The sequence below is a fragment of the Octopus sinensis genome, unplaced genomic scaffold (genome assembly GCF_006345805.1).
Source record: "Octopus sinensis unplaced genomic scaffold, ASM634580v1 Contig12174, whole genome shotgun sequence".
In the NCBI taxonomy this organism is placed as follows: Eukaryota; Metazoa; Mollusca; class Cephalopoda; order Octopoda; family Octopodidae; genus Octopus; species Octopus sinensis.
In genome coordinates this window covers 12,003-34,724 of record NW_021832543.1, presented here as the reverse complement: position 1 = coordinate 34,724, position 22,722 = coordinate 12,003, and the positions used below count along the sequence as shown (strand labels likewise).

The window sequence follows — 22,722 nt, the reverse complement described above, 5'->3', positions numbered from 1 at the left end:
GAACTACGAGATTTTTGACTGGGCGGTAGGGGCTGCTTTGTGTGTGTGTGTGTGTGTGTGTGTGTGTGTGTAACATTCGTGGTGGGAGGGAAGAAGAGAGGGAAAAGAAAAATATGTCAGAGAGGGATAGCGAGAGGGGGAGGGACATAAGATGAAAGAAAAATGTTTAGTAAAAGAGAGAGAAAAGCTGAGAGAGAGAGAGAGCTAATGATAAAGAGAGTGAGAAAAAGCAAGAGAGGTGGAGTAAAGTCGGGAGGGAGAGAGAGAGAGAGAGATTATGTGTGTTCGCCATCTAAATATTGCATAAGGGGAAGAACAACACAAATTTGTGACGACTTAGCTGTTATTTCGAGCATTATATGAAACCATATATGTAAAAAGTATTTTTATAGAATGCCTTTTACGGGGGTCGGCTGAAAGGTCCATAGGCTGACCAAGATTCTCTCACGGAAGGTGACCAAATGGGGTTTATTTTCCGATATAGTCCCCCCCCCCTTGAAGTCCCCACATTTCTTCTAAACAAAACAAGAAAAAAGATCGCTTGTCTCTCTATCTCCCTTCTTCCTTTCTTTATCCCTTTTTTTCTCTTTTCTTTTCTTTCTCTCTTACCTTCTCTCATCGCATCTTTCCTCTTTTTCTATTTACACACACACACACACACACACACACAATAACAAAGCAAAACAGATTTCAACAAAAGACAAAGTTTCCTGTAAAACTCAAATCTGACAAGTTCCAATGAATGAGATGAAAACACTAATAACGAATTATCCAAAATTCTCGCAAACTCCCATTTTTAAAGCATAAAATCTGTACATCACTACAAACAGTCTATCTATTTATCTGTCTATCTGCCTCTCTGTCTATCTACCTATCGATATATCTATCTGTCTCTCTCTCTATCCATCCATCTGTGTGTGTGTGTGTGTGTATATATGCTGTCTTGACCGAGCTAATTTTCTGTTAATGGTATATGAATGGTTATCTCCCTTTAGTTGAATGTCTCTACGTTAATCCATCCGTGTGTGTAGTTAGGTGGGTAGGTATGCGTATACAGGGGTTGATGAAAAGTACCCGGCATGACCACTGCTGCAGAGGACTGGCTGGAGACCGAACCAGCTGTGTTCTTTTTCCCAGGGCTTAGAAAAACTGAAGGGCCACTGCAACAAGTGTGTGAATGTGAGAGGGGAGAATATGTTGAATAGAATGCTAATGAAGTGATTCGTCTCTATTTTGTTTTACCTGAAGCCAGAAACATTTCAATACTCCCTCGTCTGTAGACACACATACACACACACACGCATGCACACATACACAAACGCATACATATACACGCACATGACAGGTGGACCCTTTCAGGCTGACCTGAACAGTGTTGGGACATGGGAGGACGAAATCAGGGAAATGGACCAGCTCCAGAGAAAAGGTAGAAGCTTTTCTGGGTGGAGGGGGAGAGATCTACAACCATAACCTCAGAAATCAAGCTCCTAATGTTAACCCAAAAGTCTGTAGAGCTGAAATACCAGGAAATGAGTTCAACGTCAGTTGTCCATTCTGGAAAGAAGTGGGACGAGTGGTTGTGAAAGGGGCCAGATCAGGATCAGCTCCTGTCTAAGTGGTGTACCTTATAAAGTATACAAGAAATGCCCATGGCTCCCTCAGAGGCTGTGGACACTATTCTGAAAGATCTGGACAAATAGTATCATTCCACCGAAAGGAAGTTTTGTGCTGCCAAAGGAAGAAAACTCATCAGCCATTAACAAATTCAGGACCATTCTCCTTCCTGAGTGTTGAGGGAAAAACCTTCTGTACTGACCAAAAGGGTGACCTCATACAATGAGTATATAAACACCTCTATCCAGAAAGTGAGGGTCTCGGGTTTCTCGGGCTGTCTGGAACACAACCAGCTGATTCGGGAGGCCAAAAGAAGTAAAGGTGACATGACAGTGGCTTGGTTGGATCTGGAAAATGCATGTGGATCAATTCCTCACAGCCTCATCCAAGCAGCCCTTGACTGTTACCATATTCCTCACCTGTTGAGGGAATAATCAGCAATCACTTTGGAGGCATCGAGTTATGTTTCAGAACAGCCCACTTCACAAGTCAGTGGCAAGACCTTGAGAAAGGAATCATACTGGTTGCACAATCTCCCTCATTCTTTTCATCATGGCTATGAATCTCCTCGTGTCAGCTGCTGAAAATGAAGGCCAAGGACCAACAATGGAATCAGGCAGCTGTCAGCAGCCAATAAGGGGTTTCATGGATGATATCACGGTAACAACTACAACCCATGTGGAGGCAGAAATGGTGCTGACCTCATTTGAACACATGGTAATATTCGTTAGAAAGAAGTTTAAGCCTCCCAAATATAGGGGTATGGTAACCAGAAGAGGTAAAGTAACAAACAAAATTAAGCTACAAGTGCAAGGAGAAGCCATACCATCAACAGAGGAAAATCTGATTAAATGTCTTGGAAAGATGTTTGAGAAGTCGCTCTGTCAGAAGCAATTGCTTGCGATACCAGAGGGTGCACACTCTCCTACCCTGATGTAATCTCCAGGGATACAGGCATCCAGCAACAGGACCTCCGTAATGCTATGATGGACCGTGAGGCCTGGCGTAACATAGTAAATTCCATTGTCTCGACCACGGTCGAACAATGATGATGATGAAAGGAAATGTTCGAATTGCCCCTTTGAACGTTTTCTTCTACGATTATGCCAATTCTTCCTGCCCAAGTCAGTAACTGACTTATTTCTTCAGTTATAAATGAGGGTGTTCAGATCGAATTGAAAAAAATATATCTTACACCATGTGCTATTCCGCTAGCACGATCATGGCTGATATTAGTAACAACACCGATGTGAACAAAAGCACAATAGCTGTAAGGAAACCTGCACTGGACCAAACGGCCAGAGATATGATGTGGATGTATTTTGTATGATAGTTTAAAAATCTATACATATAAATATGACATGGGCGATTCTTTCTTGTCTTGGGATTCACGGTCAAACGGCTGGGTGGAATTGCGCGAAAAATTACTCATCGATGTGTAGAAAGATCAGGTGGTGTTGCTGGGCTTTGTATTTTTTCATAGCTCCCATGGTTACTGAGATAATCTACTATAATAATACTCTTGCGTTTATGAATGAGAAAGGAAGGAGTGATAGATGAATAAGGAAGGAAGGGGTGATGTGACACTTGGTAGTGGGAGGATGAAAATTGTGCGCTGGAAAAATAAATCAAACAGCGTTTCAACTCTGTGTGAATATATGTGTGTATGTAAAAGGGGGGTATGTGAATGTGTGTGTGTGTGTGGGGGGGGGATTTTTTGTGAAGTTTTCCTTTGTAGTGTTTCAGTTATTTGGTTTTCAGTTTCAAATGGGTTTTTTTCTTTTCGTTTTAAATTTTGTGTAATATTTCGCATTGAGTTTGCGGTATTTAATGTTTTTCAGTTATTATTTTTTTTGTTGATTTTTGACCTTTGAAAATTTAAAAGATTTCTTTACTTATTTTTTTTATTTCTTTTAATTTTTGTTCTATTTTTTTATGTTTGTTTCTGTTGTTTTGCATCTTTGTTCGCTTAGTATTTGGGTTTATTTTTTTGATTTCGGTGAATCTTGGTTGTTGTTTTTTGTTGGTCAGTTATTTTTAGCGTTTTGACAAAACAAAAAGTCATTCTAAAATTGATTTTTTAACGTAAGCGTGCCCAAGCAAGTCGAATGCTTACACAGAGCAGGTTTTACAACCACATCATCCAAACCGACCGGGTGAAACCGGGCTTAGCGGTTCGGCAAAAGAGACTGAGAGAATATGTACCAGGCTTAAAAAAGTACTGAGCTCAATTTGTTCGACTTAACCCTTTCGAGGCGGTGCTTCAGCATGGCCACACACACACACACACACACACACTCACACGTATATACAGTTACGGTCAAAATGTTCAGAACGGCATTGTTTTCATCAGAAAAGTAAGTATAATTTCTTATCAAAGTTGTTTTATCTTCTATAATTTTCACAGACAATAAATACGACATTATTTGTTATTGTCTGCGATTTTGGTGTAATTTGAGAGGATAATACAAAAGTTATGGATGATTTAGTGATTTACTGCAAAACCCATGGCAGCCAAAATGATCAGAACGGTTGCTTTTACTCCGTGTTTTAGTATATTTAACCGGCGAACTCAAATGTTTTGAATTTGTTTACGTGACGGTTCGTTTACTAAACATTAGTAAGAATATCTGCAGTGCACTTTAATATAATGCCACTTACTCCGTTACTAATTCGTCAGCAGATTATTAAGCTTCGAAAGAAGGATAATTTAAGTATTGGGTCTATTGCAAAGATTGTTAACAAGTCAAAAAATGTTGTTCATGGTATTCGTGTGAAGCAAGAAAGTCTACAGGTAGGCCAAGAAAAACGACCAAGAGAGAAGATCGTGCTATGGTAAAGTTGGTTAAAAAGGACAGATTTAAAACTGCTGCTGCTGTTTCTCGGAAAATGAGCATTGTATTGAAGAAAACTTTATCTCGAAAAACTGTGTCTCGTTGTTTAGTTGAACATGACCTACAAGCAAGAGCACCTGCAGTGTAGCCACTGATCAGCTCCAAGAATAAAAAGTGTTGCCTTACCTTTGCAACCGAACATGTGTTGTGGTTTCAAGAAAAATGGCAAACGGTGCATTTCAGTGATGAATCTAAGTTTATGTAATTTGGCTCAGATGGGAAAAGGTACGTTCGTAGAAAAGTAGGTGAAAAATTGTCGCCTAAATGCCTTAAGACTAGTGTTAAATTTGGTGGAGGAAGTGTCATGGTTTGGGGGATGATATCTGGAGATGTTGTGGGCCCTTTGGTGCGATTACATGGAAAGGTAAACGCAGGAGTTTATAAACAACTTGTAAAAGATCATGTCTTGCCTGTGCTAAGAAATTCAACTAAGCGACCACCCATATTCATGCAGGACAATGCCCCATGTCACAAGGCTAAGGTGGTCATGAACTTCCTCAAGGCTGAAAAAGTTATTGCTATGGATTGGTCTGCTCAAAGCCCAGATCTCAATTCTATTAAAAATGTGTGGAATATTCTAGGAGAACGTTCGAATGCCAGAAATCCTACAATAACCGAGCAATTATGGAATGCCCTTCGGGAAGAATGGAATAAGATCACACAGCAAGAAATTGAAAATTTAATTTCCCCATGCAGTCGAAGATGTCAGAGTGTGATTGAAGCTAAATATTAAATACTTCCAGTATTCTCTGTCATTTTTAATTATTTTGTTCTTTTTTCAACCGTTATCACTTATAGATAGGCATTTTCCAATCAATCATAATTACAGAAAGCTCTTTAATAGGCATAACTTAAAAATTAGTTTTAGCTCAATTACTAATTTTAAAAATATAATTGCACACAACACATAAAAACAACAATGACCACCAGCTGTTCATGCAGGGATAAAAATTTGTGCCCGCGAAAATGGAGCCTGCATGTCCGAGACCATCATTTATGAAGCCACTGTAGTCTCTACAACCACTAAGGACATTGTTTCATCAAATAAATATGTGGGTCTCACAGAGGGGAATTTCAAAGCCAGGTTCAACAATCACAACTTCAGTTTCAGACACTGGGAAAAAAGAAAAACAACCAAATTATCCAGTAAGGTGTCAACTATAACATCCATTGGAAGATCTCAGTTATGTATTATGTTAGTTATACTTTACCTAGTTGATTCGTTTAATATTGTAGCTAGACCTTGTCTAGTTGATATATGTAGTTTGCAACGAGACCTTGCCTTATGTGTAAATTGATATGGAAGGTAAACAGTGACATTGTGTACATATGTACCATGAAGTACATAATCCGTAAGTCTTAGTATGGCATTACATCTACGGTAATTTTTATAATGTAGTATGGTAGCTAGAGCCTGTAAAGCTATGTATTATATATATATATACATATACATATATATACACACATAAATACAAATACACACACACACATATATGTATATGTATATATATATAGTTATGTATGTATGTATATTATATGAGTTAAGTACATATATATATATATGTGTGTGTGTGTGTATAAGCGACAGAGGCAGTATTTGTACTGAGAAATAATATTTATTTCTGCTTAGATGTGGATGTTCTCTTAGAACAAACTATACTGTGGCAGATAACGTGAGAGAAACGCTCAAGCTGGAGTTTGGTGCAAAATGCACTCTTGTTTATATCGAGTTGCTAGTAACGAAATAGGTTCCCTATTAGCTACTAATTTCCAGACATTCCTATGCACTGTTAACTCCATGCTAATATTTAGCGTGGAGGAAAGAGGTCTGATGTAGCTTAATAAAGCCATCAGTTGTTATCTGTTTTGCACCTCCATTTCTCCTTTAGTTTATACTTACAGAAATAATACTGATTCGATCTTCAGTACATGCCGCAAAGTGAAATAAAATAACGGTTTCAAACTTTGGCAAAAGGTTAGTAAGTTCGTGAGGAGGGGTTAAGTCGAAGGCAAAGTGTACCTCAGTGGAATTTGAACTCAGACTGTAAAGACGGACGAAGTACGGTTAAGCATTTTGTCCGGTGTGCTAACGATTCTGCCAGCTCGCCGCCTTGGAGTGAAATCAAATAATTGCAAAATTATTTAAGCTAATGTCTATAAATACATGTGAGAAACATTCATATGACGTGTGTTAAAAAGATAATATGTTATGATAGCAAATGATAAGCAAACAGCTATGCGCAAATCTAATCTTTATAACTTTTATATCGACTGAAATACATCTTGAACAATGAATATACTTTCACATTCCGAATTATATTTTCTGACGAAACCAATCTTTGGATGAAACCAAAGATATTACTTTAACACTGCCATTGCAAACTTAAACAGATTTGACATTTCTTTTTCAACAGTGGAGCCGCCAATTCTTCAAACACTCCAAGTCTTCTATCTCTTTATTCAGTTCGGTGTCATCCATTATCTTCAAATCTTCCAGTTCTTTCAGCTCAGGTATCTCCAGATCATCCAGGTCTTTCAACTCATTTATCTCCAGATCATCCAGATCTTTCAACTCATTTATCTCCAGATCTTCCAGCTCCTTTAGCTCCGGTATTTCGAGATCTAGTTCCTTCATCTCACTTGCCTCTAAATCTTCCTTCAGTTCCTTCAGCTCAGGTATCTCCATTTCTTCCAGTTCTTCCAGTTCTTCTAGATCATCCAATTCAGCTATCGCCAGATCTTCAGGTTCTTTCAGCTCCAGAGTTTCCAGTTCCTTTAGCTCGGGTATTTCCAACTCTTCTAACTTGCTCATACCTGCCTTTAGATCTTTATTCATCTGTTTTTCCAGTTCCTTCAGTTCCTTCAACTCCTGTGATATCTGCTTTTCCTCCCTTTTTAATTCATCTATCACCTGCACCATAGTTTCGTCCTTCCCTAATTCATCTTCATGACTCATATTCACCACCTCTGCGAAAAGTTCGTTCAAAGTGAATTGCTTGGGTAGCTTATCAAGGGATATTTCTTACAAGGAAAACGTTGAAGCGGTGCTTCATCTGTGAAATTGGAATGAAGTCTGACAGAGTTTACTCTGTGAAGAACTTGGTTAAAGAAAGTGTTGCCGGGGAAATGAAGCAGGTCACACGTTCTCTCAGAACGTCACACGTTCTCTCAGTACCTGTTGACAACAATGAAGACATCAATTTATTCGCTTAAAAACCCTAAAATACAAGAATTAATGGAATCAAATAAATAAATAATGAAAAACAAAGAAAAAAAGAAAAGAAAAAATTGGAATTCTGGTTTATGACCCCACATAAGCCGCCATAATGTTTTTATTTTTAGGAATTTTCAGAAAGTTTTTGCTAATTTGTGTTCTACACCTGGGAATTGATACAACTATGAAAAAAACAATAGAAAAAAATAGTGTGTGATTTAAGGGCGGTTTAGCTGTTGGTTTTAGCACATTCCATGTTCTCTTTTCTTTGTCACTCTGACACGTAACGATGACTTTCAATGTTTTCCTCCCCAGGAATACATTTGATGGAATGAGGGTGCACCCCAAGAGGGGTCCATTGCTGGGATTTAAGCAAAAAATTCGGACTGGCCATATTTTAAATCGTGATCAAAAAATAATTGAAAAGGAGTGGAACTTTTAGGATTTACGATGAAAGTGTGTGTGTGTGTGTGTGTGTGTGTGTGTGTGTGTGTGTGTGAGGGGGTGGATTTTAAGTTGTTGTTTTTTTTCATAATCGTAGAACACAAATTCGGAAACGTTTCCTGAAAATTCCTAAAAATGGAGAAAAAAAATATGAGGGGTGTATACAATGAGGAGGATTCCTGCTGATCCGATCAACGGAACAGCCTACTCGTGGAATTAGCGTGCAAAAGAGGCTGAGCATTCTACAGACGTGTGTTTCCCTTAACGTAGTTCTCAGAGAAATTCAGCGTGGCACAGAGTGTGACAAGGCTGACCCTTTGAAATAAAGGTACAACTCATTTTTGCTAGCTGGGTGGACTGGAGCAACGTGAAATAAAGTGTCTTGCTCAAATGACACAACGCGTCGCCGGGAATTGAGCTCATGACCTTATGGTCGTGAGCCGAATATCTTAACCACTAGGCCATGCGCCTTCACTCGACGGGTTGTATGGAGGGCTTCAACCAGAAAAACAACGACTGACTGATAAGTTTGCGCTTAATTACTTCTTCTTTCTACTCTTTGCCCCAAAGCGTGAAATTTTCTGGGAGGGAGGTTATTCGCTGACATCGACTTATTTTATCGATTTCGAAAGAACGAAATGCAAATTCGATCTCGGCAGATATTTTGATACAGAACATAAAGCTGGTAAAGGGTCAGTGATGTCAACGGCTGAAGGGTTCTACCGGAAGAGCAGAAGTGAGGAAGGTCACGTGGGATGGACAGAAGTAGGACCAACGTAGGGCCCTTTTCCTCGGTGGCTGCGGATGCCGACGGGCGCGCGTGAACCTACGAGCTAGAGGGATCTTGGCCGTTAGGTTTTGGCCAGAGGTTCGCTGGGTAGATCGCCTTTCGGATGTAATCCAGCTGCAAAGTCGACACTGCGCCTCATACTTCTGGAAGAAATCACGTGGAGGCATATGGCCTAATGGTTAGAGCAGCGGACTCGCGGTCGGGGTTCGAATCTCAGTCTGGGTGATGTGTGTTTTTATGAGCGAAAACACCTAGGCTCCACGCGGCTCCGGCAGAAGGTAATGGCGAACTTCTGCTGACTCTTTCGCCACGACTTTCTCTCACTCTTTCCTCCTGCATCTTGCAGCTCACCTGCGACGGACCGGTGTCCCGTCCAGGTGGGGAACCTATACGCCAAGGAAACCGGGAAACCGGCCCTTATGAGCCAGGCATGGCTCGAGAAGGAGCAAAGAAGAAGAAGTAGTCACGCTGAGCACTATTGTCCGGCGTGCCGACGGTTCTGCCTGGTCGCCGCTTTTACTTATTTAATTAAAGTGAAAAGAAATAGATTGATTAAAAACAAAACAAGCAAAAGCCCAGACAGGTAATTAAACAATTAATCAAACAGGTAAACTTACAAACGAAAGGAAAATAGAAAGAGAAAGAAAGAATTGATTGATAATGATATCAGTAAATTAAATAGAAATAATTCTAATTTGTTGTTTGATTAATTAGAAATCAATCAACCAAATATTTAAATGCAGAGAAAGGAAGGTAGGGAGAGAGAGAGAGAGAGAGAGAGAGAGAGAGAGAGAGAGAGAGAAGCAAAGGAGACATTGTATAAAGGCAGTGAATTCAATTGTAATAAAATGAATGATAAATGCTATATTTGAATCAGTCGGTTATTAATGACCAAATGAAGCAGGCAAAAATACAAAGAGAAGTAGTGTTAAAGACGGAAATAGAGAAAGGAAAGTCTTTAAGACGAAAGGAGAAAAGAAAGGAAAAGAGAGTTGGTTGATTAAGTTATCAGTTAAATTATGAAAATAAGACAGGGATTAATTCAAAGCCAATAAACCAATAAGAAATATAATAAATCAACCCGTGACTAACTTGAAGCACCAATTCTAAAGAAAGCCAAGTAGAAGTGAGAAAAACCTTCAGTTTGTTTCTTTAGGAATCCAACGTCATAATGTCTGCCGTCAACCTTCATGACGTAATTTCAAGAATTTTTTGACGAATCTAATCAACAGCCATTCAAGGTTATTAAAGAAATCTGGTTTGATGAGAATGCAATATACTGTGAACGTTTTGCGTTCAAATCCCGTTGAATTTATTCATTTTTACAATCAGTTCTTCAAGGGTTGAAAAACTGAAGTAGCAGTGGACTTGTTATAGTTCCTATCCTATTTGTGAACAATCGAGATTGTTTATGGAAGTCGATTACTTCGACCCTAGTAGCTGACTGATTTTATCGGACTTTGAACTCAGAACGTAAAGACGGCCGAAATGCCGCTAAACATTCTGCCAGTTCGCTGCCTGACTAGAATCTATAAATAATCCTTTCTACTTGAGGCACAAGGCCTGAAATTTTGGGGGAGGGGCCTAGTCGATTACATTGACCTCAGTGTTTCACTGGTACTTAATTTATCGACTCCGAAAGGAAGGAAAGGCGGAATTTGAACTCAGAACGCAAAGGACGAAATGCTAAGCATTTGGTGCAGCTTTTTCTACTTCTATAGCGATTACTCTATGGATGTGCCTTCACGTTCGATGAATGTTTCAATGTGGAACCAACGTGTGTTGCCCGGTCATCCTCCCTGGCAACGCCATCGCTGTCATTACCGCGGAGCGCAGCTTAGCACATAATTTGTTCTGGGGGACGTAGACCATCACACCTCCCCCTACGACTTCCGCTGCTTTGCCCCCTTTTTCTTTTTCTTGATTGGTTCAGGCCAAGGCGCAAGTCAAGCGTGACGCCGGAACAAACGAGCAAGATTTCCCGCCACTTTTAGCTGAACCTGACAGCTTGAACACCACCACCACCACCACCATCAGCATTAACAACAACAGCAACAACAAAACCAAGGTCGCAAGGCCATTCACCGTCACCGCCACCAATGACTCCACCATCAACACCGACACCACCACCACGGTGGCTTCCGGTTACTATAACTGCTTCCTGTGCTAACGATACCACTACCACCACCAACAACAACAAAACCAAGGTCGCTAGGCCATTCACCGTCACCGCCACCAAAGACCATGCCGTCAATACCAACGCCACCACTTCAATATCTGCTGCTACGGCTGCCTCCCCTGCCATTGACACCACCAAGAACGACAATAACAACAACAACAACAACAATTCCCTTCAGCCCTTGCTCCCTCCACCACCAACAACTGAAGGAGAGAAAGAAAAAGCCACGACCACCAAACGAATTGCCGAAATCTGCTCAAATGCAGGGGCAAATTATGCAAACAATTTTCCACCTCTTCCTAGTTGCATAATCAACAGCCATACACGGGATATACCCACAACTGTCACCTCTGCCATCAACACCAACACCACCACCACCACCACCACCAGCAACAACAACAACAACAACAACAAAACAACAACAAATTTCGCCGAGGCGATAAAAGAAAAAAGACAATAGTATCTTTTACTGCACAGCAGATAAAAGATACTAAAGCATTAGTCACCAAAGAAAATGGCAAAGTGCAACTAAATATACCACAACATATACTAGATGACGAAAAAAAAAAACAATTATATATAAAATAACAAACAGTACAACTAAAAGTCCAGAAAAAGCAAACACAGACAAAAATAAAAAATACCTACGCCCTATCTGGGGATATAAAGAGTATGTGACATGGTGGAACAAGTTTGCCCATGTACAAGTGGTTTTTCAAAATGAAGAGTTAGCAAAACAATTCTCAACGCTAACTCTTCATTCAGACGACCTAATAATGATACCCAGCTACCTTGGCCAGAAGGTAACAAAAGTCATAATCAACAATGTTCCTCAAATAGCAGACAGACTCTGGGTAACATCAGCCATATGTGTCGAAATGGAGGACATAAATATCCTACAAATCGCTGTTTCTGCACACAAAAACTGGGTGGAAAAGAGACTGGAGATTCTTCTCCACATAAACCAAGACGCCATTAATAAAATACCCACCCATATACATCTATCGGAGGACCACAAATTGTATGTAGTAGTCGAGGGCAGAAGACCACGCTGCTATATATGCGGCAGTGAAGCACACCTTAAAAAGGATTGCAAATCTTCCGCGAAACAACAGCAACAACAACAACCGCAGGAAAAACCAAAAAAAAAACAGCATTATTTCGCACACTACAATATGCACAACTGATCAAGCAGTTATACGCAGAAATGCAAGAAAAGCAACAACGAACGAACCAACCCAACCAAACAACACCACCACCTGCGCCAAGAACAGAAACAACACCACCACCACCACCAACTAAAGATAAACCAATTGCAACACCAAGAACAACTACAATGAATGAAGAAGAGACAGTTACTACTCCCAATCCCCCAACAACACACACCCCACAACAATACCTACAATCACACAAACAGAAAATACTCATACCCCACCTCCCAAAACCCATACACCACACCCCAACGGTCACCAACCAGCACCAACGCCAACAACAAAGTCAATACAGTAAGAAATAGACCACAATACACTTCCCCTCCCACTCTCTGATTCCTCTGACATGTCATCAGATGAAGACGACACAGAGGATTGGCAAATAGCCACGGGTGGGGGGGGGAGAAAAGGGGGAAAAATGAATAGAGAAGCAGACAAGCAAAGCAGGGAGGTTTACCACTCCCGAAACTAAAACATCCGCAGAAAACAAGCATATCAACACAAACACCCCCCCCCAACAATGTTGACAGCCATAAACACCAACAACGCCGACCTAATGGAATACATTAGGTGAAACACCAACATAACCGAAAATGATACCAAAACAAAGAATCACCAACGCACAACACCACCGCAACACATTAAAATCCTACACAGAACACAGAACACACACAGCACCCTGAAATCTCTCTACCCTGATGCAGTTGGGAGATTTCAAAAATATTTGTCCAAATAGGCGCAGGAGTGGCTGTGTGGTAAGTAGCTTGCTAACCAACCACATGGTTCCGGGTTCAGTCCCACTGCGTGGCATCTTGGGCAAGTGTCTTCTGCTATAGACCCGGGCCGACCAATGCTTTGTGAGTGGATTTGGTAGACGGAAACTGAAAGAAGCCTGTCGTATATATGCATATATATATAAGTGTGTGTGTATATATGTTTGTGTGTCTGTGTTTGTCCCCCTAGCATTGCTTGACAACCGATGCTTGTGTGTTTACGTCTCCGTCACTTAGCGGTTTGGCAAAAGAGACCGATAGAATAAGAACTGGGCTTACAAAGAATAAGTCCCGGGGTCGATATGCTCGACTAAAGGCGGTGCTCCAGCATGGCCGCAGTCAAATGACTGAAACAAGTAAAAGAGTATACATACATGCGCGCGCACACACAGACATCCAGAAGGAGCCGGAATTTCGCAATGTTATTCTATTCCCTTAGTTTTACGTGTTTACACTTTTATCGCCTTCACATAACTTATTCTCCATTTGAACCAATGCCTCGGTCCGGATGCATTTTCCACCGTTGGAAGCAGTGCTGGAACTCTTGCCAAGTGTTGCCCTTTAACGCATCCCTCATTTTTTCTTCTTCACCTCTTCCACATCTGCAAATTCCCTAGCACCAGTTTTTGTCCCCGGAGATGACCTTCGAAAAAAAAGGTCCAGATCAACTTCCAACCGTTCCTTCGGTTCTTGACACACGTTCAGTCATGACTGCTTTTGATCTTCCACGAAGAAGTGAGGCACAAATTTGGTTGCAACTCTTTTCATTCCCAAAATTCGTTGACAGGAACTCCAGGACACACCAGTCATATTGTAGTGGATGCGTGGATGTATTAATAAATACATAAGTGTTTTGTAATAAATTAAAGATTTATTATCACTACATCAATTTGTAAGCAATGCTACACATCGCTTGTACAAAATGCATATTAAATAGTGGTTGCAAATAATACATATTAAAGGAATGCATAATACATGATACACATTAAAGCAGAATATGTTTGATGGTGTGTGTGTGTGTGTATGTGTAAATCATGCAGTACAGAGTCACCTTTCTGAATATTCTTTCGTCGTCCTCATAAATGCGTGGCGTTCTCAATAGCGTTGGTTCGGGTTCTCTGCAGATACCTATTTCTCCGTTCTATTTATAACATCTCAAATAGCCAGAAAAATAGATATACCGCAAGAGAGTTATCATTAAAGTAGGTCGCTGGTCGTCCTGTTAAACTTCGTCTGACCTGCTCGGGTCAGAGGTCGAAGGGAGACGATCCATCATTTTTTTGTCAGAACAAAGAGATTCTGATTTCGCGCCTTTTTGTGCATTGGTATTTTACGACCAATGATTCTTGGGTCTGATTTCGAATCCAAGCTTTGAGAAGGAAGTGCTAATTCTTACACTACCCCCCTTCTAGTGAGAAAGCCACAGAGATCGAACGATATTGGAAATGTATCATTATTATTATTATTTTTTTTTTGATTGTGTGCATGTAAGGTTTACAATTTGTATGTGCTATATGGTGGGCAATATGTATATGTGCCCAGGCAGAATTATGTTGGCGCGTTGAAAGAGATGTGCGTCTATTGATTACTCGACCTACTAGAGGTCTAATAGAGACAAGGTATCTTTCAGTGGCGAAAAAAAATCGAGTGATAGCACGCATGAGAACAAGATTTGTAAATGTGTGTGGATATACAGTTAGCAAAAAAATATATTTATGAGAAAGCAAACATTTTGAAGAGAAAACAAAAAAATATGTACATGCAAAAATGAAAGAAATGTTCATCGGCAAAGTTCGATTTTGAAATGTTCCGTAAAAGTTCATACAGACAGTTTTTTGTTTTCATTTTTTTTTTCTTTACGTACACAAATGTTCTTTGATTTCTCTGGGTGGGTGATGCAGTTATGTGTTCATTAGGAAGATGGATACGTTAGGAGTTCAGAACTTACCCGAAAAACTTGCACAAACCTTGCTGGCCATCGAACTGTTCTTCCTGATTTGGTGTGTCGGGGTTGTGCAGAATCTGTGGTGTTCGCTGGAGTTGCCGAGTCTGTTTGAGGAAAAGAGGGGACTGAATGTAAGTCCTCCTCGATGAAAGCTTTTTTTAAACGATCAATCGAGACCGTATTTCGTTTACCTCCAATATCGAGGACGAAATATTTGGGTTCTCTTTTGATGACCTTGTAGGAGGATGACCCCAAGGAGGATGAGAGGGAGATGTTCCAACCAGTGAGAACTGTCTGGAGCAGCTTTTATAGATGCCTTGAGTTGGCGGTGAAAGCGTTCCACCATGCCATTTGCTGCAGGGTGGTAAGCTGTAGTGCGGGTGTGTTTACACCCGAGGAGACGAGTCAGCTCGGTGAAAAGGTGGGAATCGAACTGACGTCCTCTGTCGGTGGTAATTGTTGCGGGTGTGCCAAAACGCGAAACCCATTGTGATATCAGCGTTTTAGCGACCGTTTCTGCTGATATATCAGATAGGGGCCAGGCTTCGGGCCATCGCGAGAACCTATCTACGCAAGTTAGCAAATATGAATAGTTCTGCGAAGGTGGCAGGGGTCCAACAATATCAATGTGAACGTGCTGAAATCGTGCATCGGGCTGCGAAAATGAACCGATTGGTGATTTTATGTGCCGGTGGATTTTCGCTTTTTGGCACGCAACACAGCACTTGGTCCATTCTCTGATATCCTTGTTGATACTGGTCCACACAAAACGGGTCGATATTAGCTTTTGAGTGGAGCGAATACCAGGATGTGACAGAGAATGTAGAGCGGAGAAAACTTCTCGACGATATTTCTGTGGTACATAAGGGCGTTGGTAACCAGTGGAAATATCATACCAAATATGGGCTGTGGATGATGGTAGCGGAACATGCTGAAATTTCAGAGATGACGAATTCCGGAGCTTTAGAAGTTCTTCGTCATTCTCCTGGTCAGCTGCTATACGTGCCAGATCAATTGTAGACGTGGTGTGGATAGCATTGATCTGCGCACGTGAAAGTGCATCGGCTGCCACGTTGGTCGTCCCTTTGATGTGGCGTATATCCGTCGTGTACTGCGATATGAAGTCGAGGTGGCGTATTTCTCTTGGCGAATGGCGATCCGGTTTGGTGTTAAATGCGTATACTAATGGCTTGTGGTCGGTGTATATGGCAAAATTGGTACCTTCTAGCATATGACGGAAATGCTTAACGGCCAGGTATGCCGCCAATAATTCCCGACTGAATGTGCTGTATTTGGTTTCCGCGGGTTTTAACCGCTTAGAAAAGAAAGACAACGGTTGCCATATACCGTCAACAAGCTGTTGTAGCACACCTCCGATTCCGGAATCGGATGCATCAACGAGTAAACATCGTGGGGCGTCTGGTTTTGGATAAACCAACATGGTAGCGCTAGATAACGCTTTTTTCAGGGCAGCGAAAGAAACGAGTTGATCTTCGGTCAGAGCTATATCTGCATTTTTGCAGGTTCGCTGACGTAGCAAATCCGTGAGCGGTTGCGCTATTTCAGCGAGGTGGGGCACGAACCGTCGATAGAAATTCGCTAGACCGAGATATTCCCTTAATTTGCGGAGAGATGTGGGTGGTGGAAAATCCACGATGGCCTTGACTTTCTCGGGAAGGGGACGAATTCCATTTTTATCGACTATATGGCCGAGAAAATGAAGGGAAGCAACTCCGAACAAACATTTGGTAGGGTTGATAACAATTCCAAATTGACGTAGTCGTCCGAAAAGCAGGTGAAGGTGTTGATTATGCTCTTCGTCCGAGAAGATTTCTTGGGTCTGATTTCGAATCCAAGCTTTGAGAAGGAAGTGCTAATTCTTACAATATCAAAAAATACGTCAGTTGTTCGGTGACGGTTCTCCAAGATCAGTTCAGGAATTTTCATGATATTTTTTATTCATTCGTTCGGGTCGACGGTAGTCCTGAATGAGGTTGGTCTTCAAGCAACAAGTAACCATCCCTAAAGCGTGGAAACCACTCGTAAACCTGTGTTTTGCTCATGGCAACGTCCTTGTAAGCTGTTTGAAGCATGACAACTGTTTCAGCCACCGTTTTCCCAGCAGAAAACAATTTCACGGAAGCACACTGTTCTTTTTTTTTTCAGCCACAGCGAAAATCGACGAACAGGGAGAAGCATTGCAAAGTAAAGACGTAGCAAGTGGCAGTATGAGCCCAGAGGATAATGCCGGCAGGCAGGCTGATGCCTGAGGGTTGCATCAAGTGGCGGAAACCCCAACTACAAAGGGCTGATCCCACAGAGAAGGTTTCCGATTACTTTTGGGTCCACCTTTGTACACACACACACACACACAAGAAAAATATGCTACATGTCTTTGTATATATATTTTTGATTGTGAGTAACACTTTAGCGTTTGAAGCAATCTCGATAAACCTTCAAATAAGGTCTCCGCTTAATTGCTGGAGTTTTTCTGTTGATCTTTTTGTATTCGGGAGTCCATTGTGCTATCTTCATTGTCTCAAAATGTTAATAAATTCAGAATAATGCATCCGGTACTGCGACTGACAGAAGAAATTTCAATGCTACTTTAGCGTGCCGCCTACCGCAGGGTCTGTTGTCTACGCTATGAAATCCCCTGATCTGGTTCGGGGTTAGGGTTTGCAACACACTGAAATTACAGAACGAAAATTCGGAATGCAAAGGTGTGTCCGTGCTTCCTCGTGTCTCCATGAGTTCTTCATGAACATCTGCAGTGAATCATACCTGTATAGTATTTTGGGAGTGATAAATATAATTTTCTTATTTTCCTGTTATTTTCACATTCTTATTTACTTTCTCATCCTTTTATTATCAGCTTTCATCGGGTAACTTTTCAAGTCAATAATAACTTCGTTATTATTGCCATCTCGGGCACTCTATATCGGTCAGTTGTTCATAAGTTCGAAAATAAACACACTAAGTAAAATTAGGGAGCTGTTATATTTTATGGGATCGTTGGTTAAGGACGGTCAGAAAGTTACCGTTGAAATTGTTCTAGCAATATGGGAGAGTCACCAGACCTGGTAACCGGAGGATAAGAAGAAGAACATTTAAATATTGCTGCTTAAGTTAGAATTTTAAAACTAAAATAACAAATCCCTTTCTTATTTTTTAATTTTTTAATTTTTACTTAAAAGTTTCAACTAAAATACTCAAAGCGCTATTTATTTCCCATTTTAATGAAAAGACTAGTCTGTCAGTTTGCACATAAATTTGATATTGTAATTAAAAAACCCCACAAAATAGTAATATGAGCAAAATTGATAATAACGACCCATAATTTTTTTTTTACAAAAAAAAAAAAAAAAGGCTATAGGGTCATTTCTAAATTTTGCACTCAATTTGTTCATCAGCTTTCATTTGTTTAAATATTTTTTTAAAACTGTAAATAGAAAATGCTTTGCTATCTAGTGCTGCAAGCTTTAAAGAAATCAATTCTTTTGTTCATTTCGAAATTTTATTTTACTATTTTTTACTTTTTTTTAATTATATATAATTTTTTTCAGATTCAATTTTTTGTCTTAGTCTCTCATTTTTGACCTCACGTATTTTGAGCTAGCTTAATGAACTAAATTTCAATCACTTGATCTAAAAATGTGGCTTATTTGCTAAAAGCATCATTGCTAAAAACAATGCATTCAATTTGGTTGGGGACTGAATTAATAATGAAGACTAGGAGTGCACGCGAGTAACTGAAAGTTGACCGTAAGAATATATTGAGCCACTGTCGTAGGTGAATGATACACACACAATTTTAAAGATCTATTTACAAAAGCAAATAGTTCGATAAATCTGTGGAAATTATTACAAAATGAGAAGATACTGAAGGTTTTTTTCCTTCATTTAATACATCTCTATTCGGGCAGCATTAGTTGCACGAAGCACATCGAGACGGTAATCAATTTCTTGCCAGGTTTGCTGTAGCATGGCCCCATAAATTGTAGCAATGGCATCAGTGATCCTTCGCTTCATGTCATTGACGTCCCGTATCTTTGTTCGAGACATGTTTTTAGCATAACCCCAAAGAAAGAAGTTCAGAGGAGTGACATCCGGGCAACGAAGTAGCCAGGGAACTGGTTTCTTAAGCCACAAACGACTCGCCCTGTCGTTACATATACATAAATCAGTATAAGGTGTTGGTTAAATCGTTTTTATTCAAGCGACATTAGTGTAAGATCACTCAACGAAGTATACCTTAAAGCCAGTGTACTACGGAGTGTTGGTACAATAATGAATCACAACCGAAAACGAGAACTGAAGCGATCATTGCTGAATTTTCAATCGGATTTATCTAATGCTAAACAGAAGAGAATTGCAAACGAACAAGTTTCGCAGCGCAACGAAGGTAGTATTAGTTTTGCAAAGTCTTTGGATGATCTAGGACCGGTCGACTGCCAACCAGTGCAGCCAGTTCTAGCAAAGTTTGATCCAAAGATTTATAGAAATCAGAAACGTGACTTCTCGTCAAACTGAGATACAGGTCGTCCATGGTCAGTGTATTCCTCTTTCAGGGGAAGCAATGTTGTTTCCCTTGTCTGTACTTTAACACTTCTGCTCAAGTGGATTCTTGCTTTATTAAAGATGGATATTCCAACTGGCATCACGCAAAAGACAAAACAAAACAAAACAAAAACAAAGGTTAGCTCTTGAGTCCATATCCAAGCAATGGCAACATGGAGGGAAGGCCAACAGCGTTTATCCTTAATATCCGTGTCTTCAATTTTGCAAAATGGCCAATTAAGCAAAAACCGTTACTATATCAATTCAATTGATCTTGTGCATTTTACTTTGCGCAAACGAATTGCCTTTTCGGGGAAACGAAAATGAAGTTTTCGAGGATCTTTATTCGGAAGGTGAGACGCAGCCCTGCGGTCGTTTTATGAAATGATTCCAATACACATTAGAGAAAGACTCAAAGCTAATGGAATGTTCCAGCACAAATCCCCGAAATGCGACCTCGGCAGCAATACAAAACGAAATCATGGAATTTTTGAGGAGATATCTTGTTGTCGAGAAATAAAATGTTCCGCTGTTCTTTACTTTACGCTGAAATGTGACAGAACGCATGACTTGAGTAATACTGAAAATATTGCAATTGTTATTAGGGACTTGAAAAACGGCAGGGTTCTGGAAAACGTAGCTGCGATGCCAACTCCTCAACCATATGATGCTGAAACTGGGTCGACTTGTTAATTAAGGAACTAACCAACCTCGGCATTGACCCAAAGCATATGTTGTCACAATGCTACGATGGTGCTTCTGTGATGTCTGGCAAAATAGGTGGCGTTCAAAGAAAGATTGAGAATCGACTTGAAAAACATACACCCTATGTTCATCGTCTTAGTCATCAGTTGCATCATGTGGTTAACACAATGAAGCGGGTTCCGGAGTTAGCCATATTCTTCATAATTTTATTAAATAGCCAAGGATAGCTAATCTCTGCAAAGGACTAAAATTGTCACGTCTTATGGAGCATCTCAGTGCCATTGCTTCTGTAAAAGAAAATCGGTCCGAGATTGTTGGTTTGCTAACCGAGTGCACAGATTCGTCAAATTCAAAAACGTGGATTGAAACAACTGGAATTCTACATGAAATTCATTCCAAAAGGTTTGTTTTTTTAGCCCTTGTTCTTAGAAAAATTTTGCATATAGTTAGGCCAGTAGACAAACAGCTTCAGAGTCAACAATTGTGATATACACCATGGCCTTGAGCTTCTTAAGATTATCAAGAGTGAAATAACCAAACTAAGAGACTCTTCAATATTTGATGAGATTCTGAAACAAATTAGTCAATTAAATGTTATTGAGGAACGCATAGATCGAAAAGCTTGCGGGTCCCAACAATTTTCAGATTATGTTGTTGAAGCCCTGGTACCATCACAAGATGACTGGATAATCTTTCACCGCAAAATTTATTTCGCTATCATCGATGAAAGCTTGGGAGAGCTAGATATAGATTTTCAGAGCAAAATGACAGCAAAGATTCTTCCTTGGCAAGTCTACCACCAATCTCTGAGACATTTTTGGATTTTGATACTTTAAAACCTTTGAGCAATTTAATTAATTGCGATAAATCGGCCTTGCTGTCTGAACTTGTGGCTAAAGCAAACATTTCCAAACAAAATATGATGATACTGCTGGATATTTTTGGATCTTTACGTATCATACCGGATGCTATTGCCTTCCGGACGAGTGACCAAACCACTCTAGTCTTCTCGTCGGAAGAGTTCCCTCAAGAGGTGAGACCACACCGAGCATAAAGTTGTCGGGAGATCCGCCTCGCGACGAAATGCCGTATTTACCGGGAGCTTGTCCGAACGATTTTTCTCTGTGGCTGTGAGACCCGGCTTAAATAATCGTTACCAATAGCATCCGTTGGAGATGTGAACGAGAGTGATGAAGAGTTGGGTCGAAGCCACTGATGACAATTTCGGAGACACCAGAGGTGAGATATGTTAATGCATGAAAAGATATCGTATAGTTAGAGTTATTGGTGGGACGAGCAGTTGAGAGGGAAACGGAGGGAGAGAGACTCTGAACCAGAGCCACTCTAGGTTATTGCAACTGAGATCTAGTCAGGAGAGAGGAAGGCAAGGCTAAGGGGAGTTTAGGTATTTGCAGATATTACCTTCCGAAGTGAAGCAGAGAGTATCTTGAATCGTAGAGATAAGCTGAAGTTAAGGGTCGTGAAGTTTATGTCTCAAAGAGAAATAGGTTATGGTGTGTGAGTGTGTGTGTGTAAAAAGGTGATGTGCCACATTTGGTTGGCGAAAATCCTTGGCTGTATGAGAAGAGAGAACTGACCAAGTGGTTTTCATCGATATTTTGTCATGGTGTAGAAGTGTAGAAGTTGATGATGCCTGGATAGGCCATGAACCCAGCAAACCAGAAGTCTGATCTGAAAGTTTGCCAGTGAACCCCACTTAAAGGCACCCAAAGGAGATGTGGTGTTAAACCAGATGGCATGGAATCTCAACCAGATTGACTATTATGATTAGTTAGCCAAAAGAATGTCGAGGGTGGAACTAGAGTGGTGCTCGGACATGAGACAGACAATCAGCCAGATAAACAGACAGACGGACTGACAGCAAAATAGACAACCAAAACGATAGCTAGACAGACATGAAGAAGATAGAGAAGCAGAAAAAAGGTATTTGGTGCTAGAACGAAGAGCATCCAATGCACAAGTTGTAGAATCGATATATACGGATGCAGCAGAGGATTCATTGTCACGAAAGTTTCTAACTCCCTGTCATCGTTCAAAGTAATAAAAAGATGAGGTGAACTTGGTGGTGAGCTAATAAGAAACATCAGCTAGATATTCAAAGGTCAACAGGGATTGGGTAAAGGCTTGCAGTCATGTGACCTATTACAATGAAGGCTATCTTGTCTCAATCTTGAATGACAAATGTGGATTTCACTTTATGGCAGGAAAACAAAAAGCGACCTAATTCTTATTCAACAATCTGTTTGACTGCATCACAAAAAGTAATTTTCAGATATACATAAAATGCATATTTCTTATTCCACTGATGAACCAGGCATTTCTATACGTAGTGTTCATGGCCGGAGGAACTGAGACGACCCCAGTTGTCTCGA

At 40.5% G+C, this 22,722-nt stretch overlaps 1 protein-coding gene across 2 annotated transcripts; it reads right to left on the bottom strand.

Moving 5' to 3' along the window:
- Window positions 1-6,743: 6,743 nt before the first annotated feature.
- Window positions 6,744-7,657, bottom strand: LOC118761318 (involucrin-like). Of its 2 annotated transcripts, none has more exons than XM_036499140.1 (2): window positions 7,057-7,657; window positions 6,744-7,023 (listed from the first exon to the last, which is right to left on the bottom strand). In XM_036499140.1, the coding sequence occupies exons 1-2, from the start codon at window positions 7,462-7,464 to the stop codon at window positions 6,916-6,918; spliced, it is 516 nt and encodes a 171-aa protein (XP_036355033.1). In that variant the 5' UTR covers window positions 7,465-7,657; the 3' UTR covers window positions 6,744-6,915. The 2 variants fall into 2 exon arrangements, with proteins under 2 accessions (XP_036355033.1, XP_036355034.1); XM_036499141.1 differs by having other exon boundaries at window positions 6,744-7,034; window positions 7,110-7,657.
- Window positions 7,658-22,722: the final 15,065 nt, after the last annotated feature.

Bases quoted from the DNA above. Each gene is read 5' to 3' on its own strand.
- LOC118761318 (XM_036499140.1), bottom strand. From the start codon at position 7,464: ATGAGTCATGAAGATGAATTAGGGAAGGACGAAACTATGGTGCAGGTG. The intron at 7,024-7,056 runs ATAAATGAGTTG...GATGATCTGGAG, and splicing joins AAGATCTGGATGATCTGGAG to ATACCTGAGCTGAAAGAACT.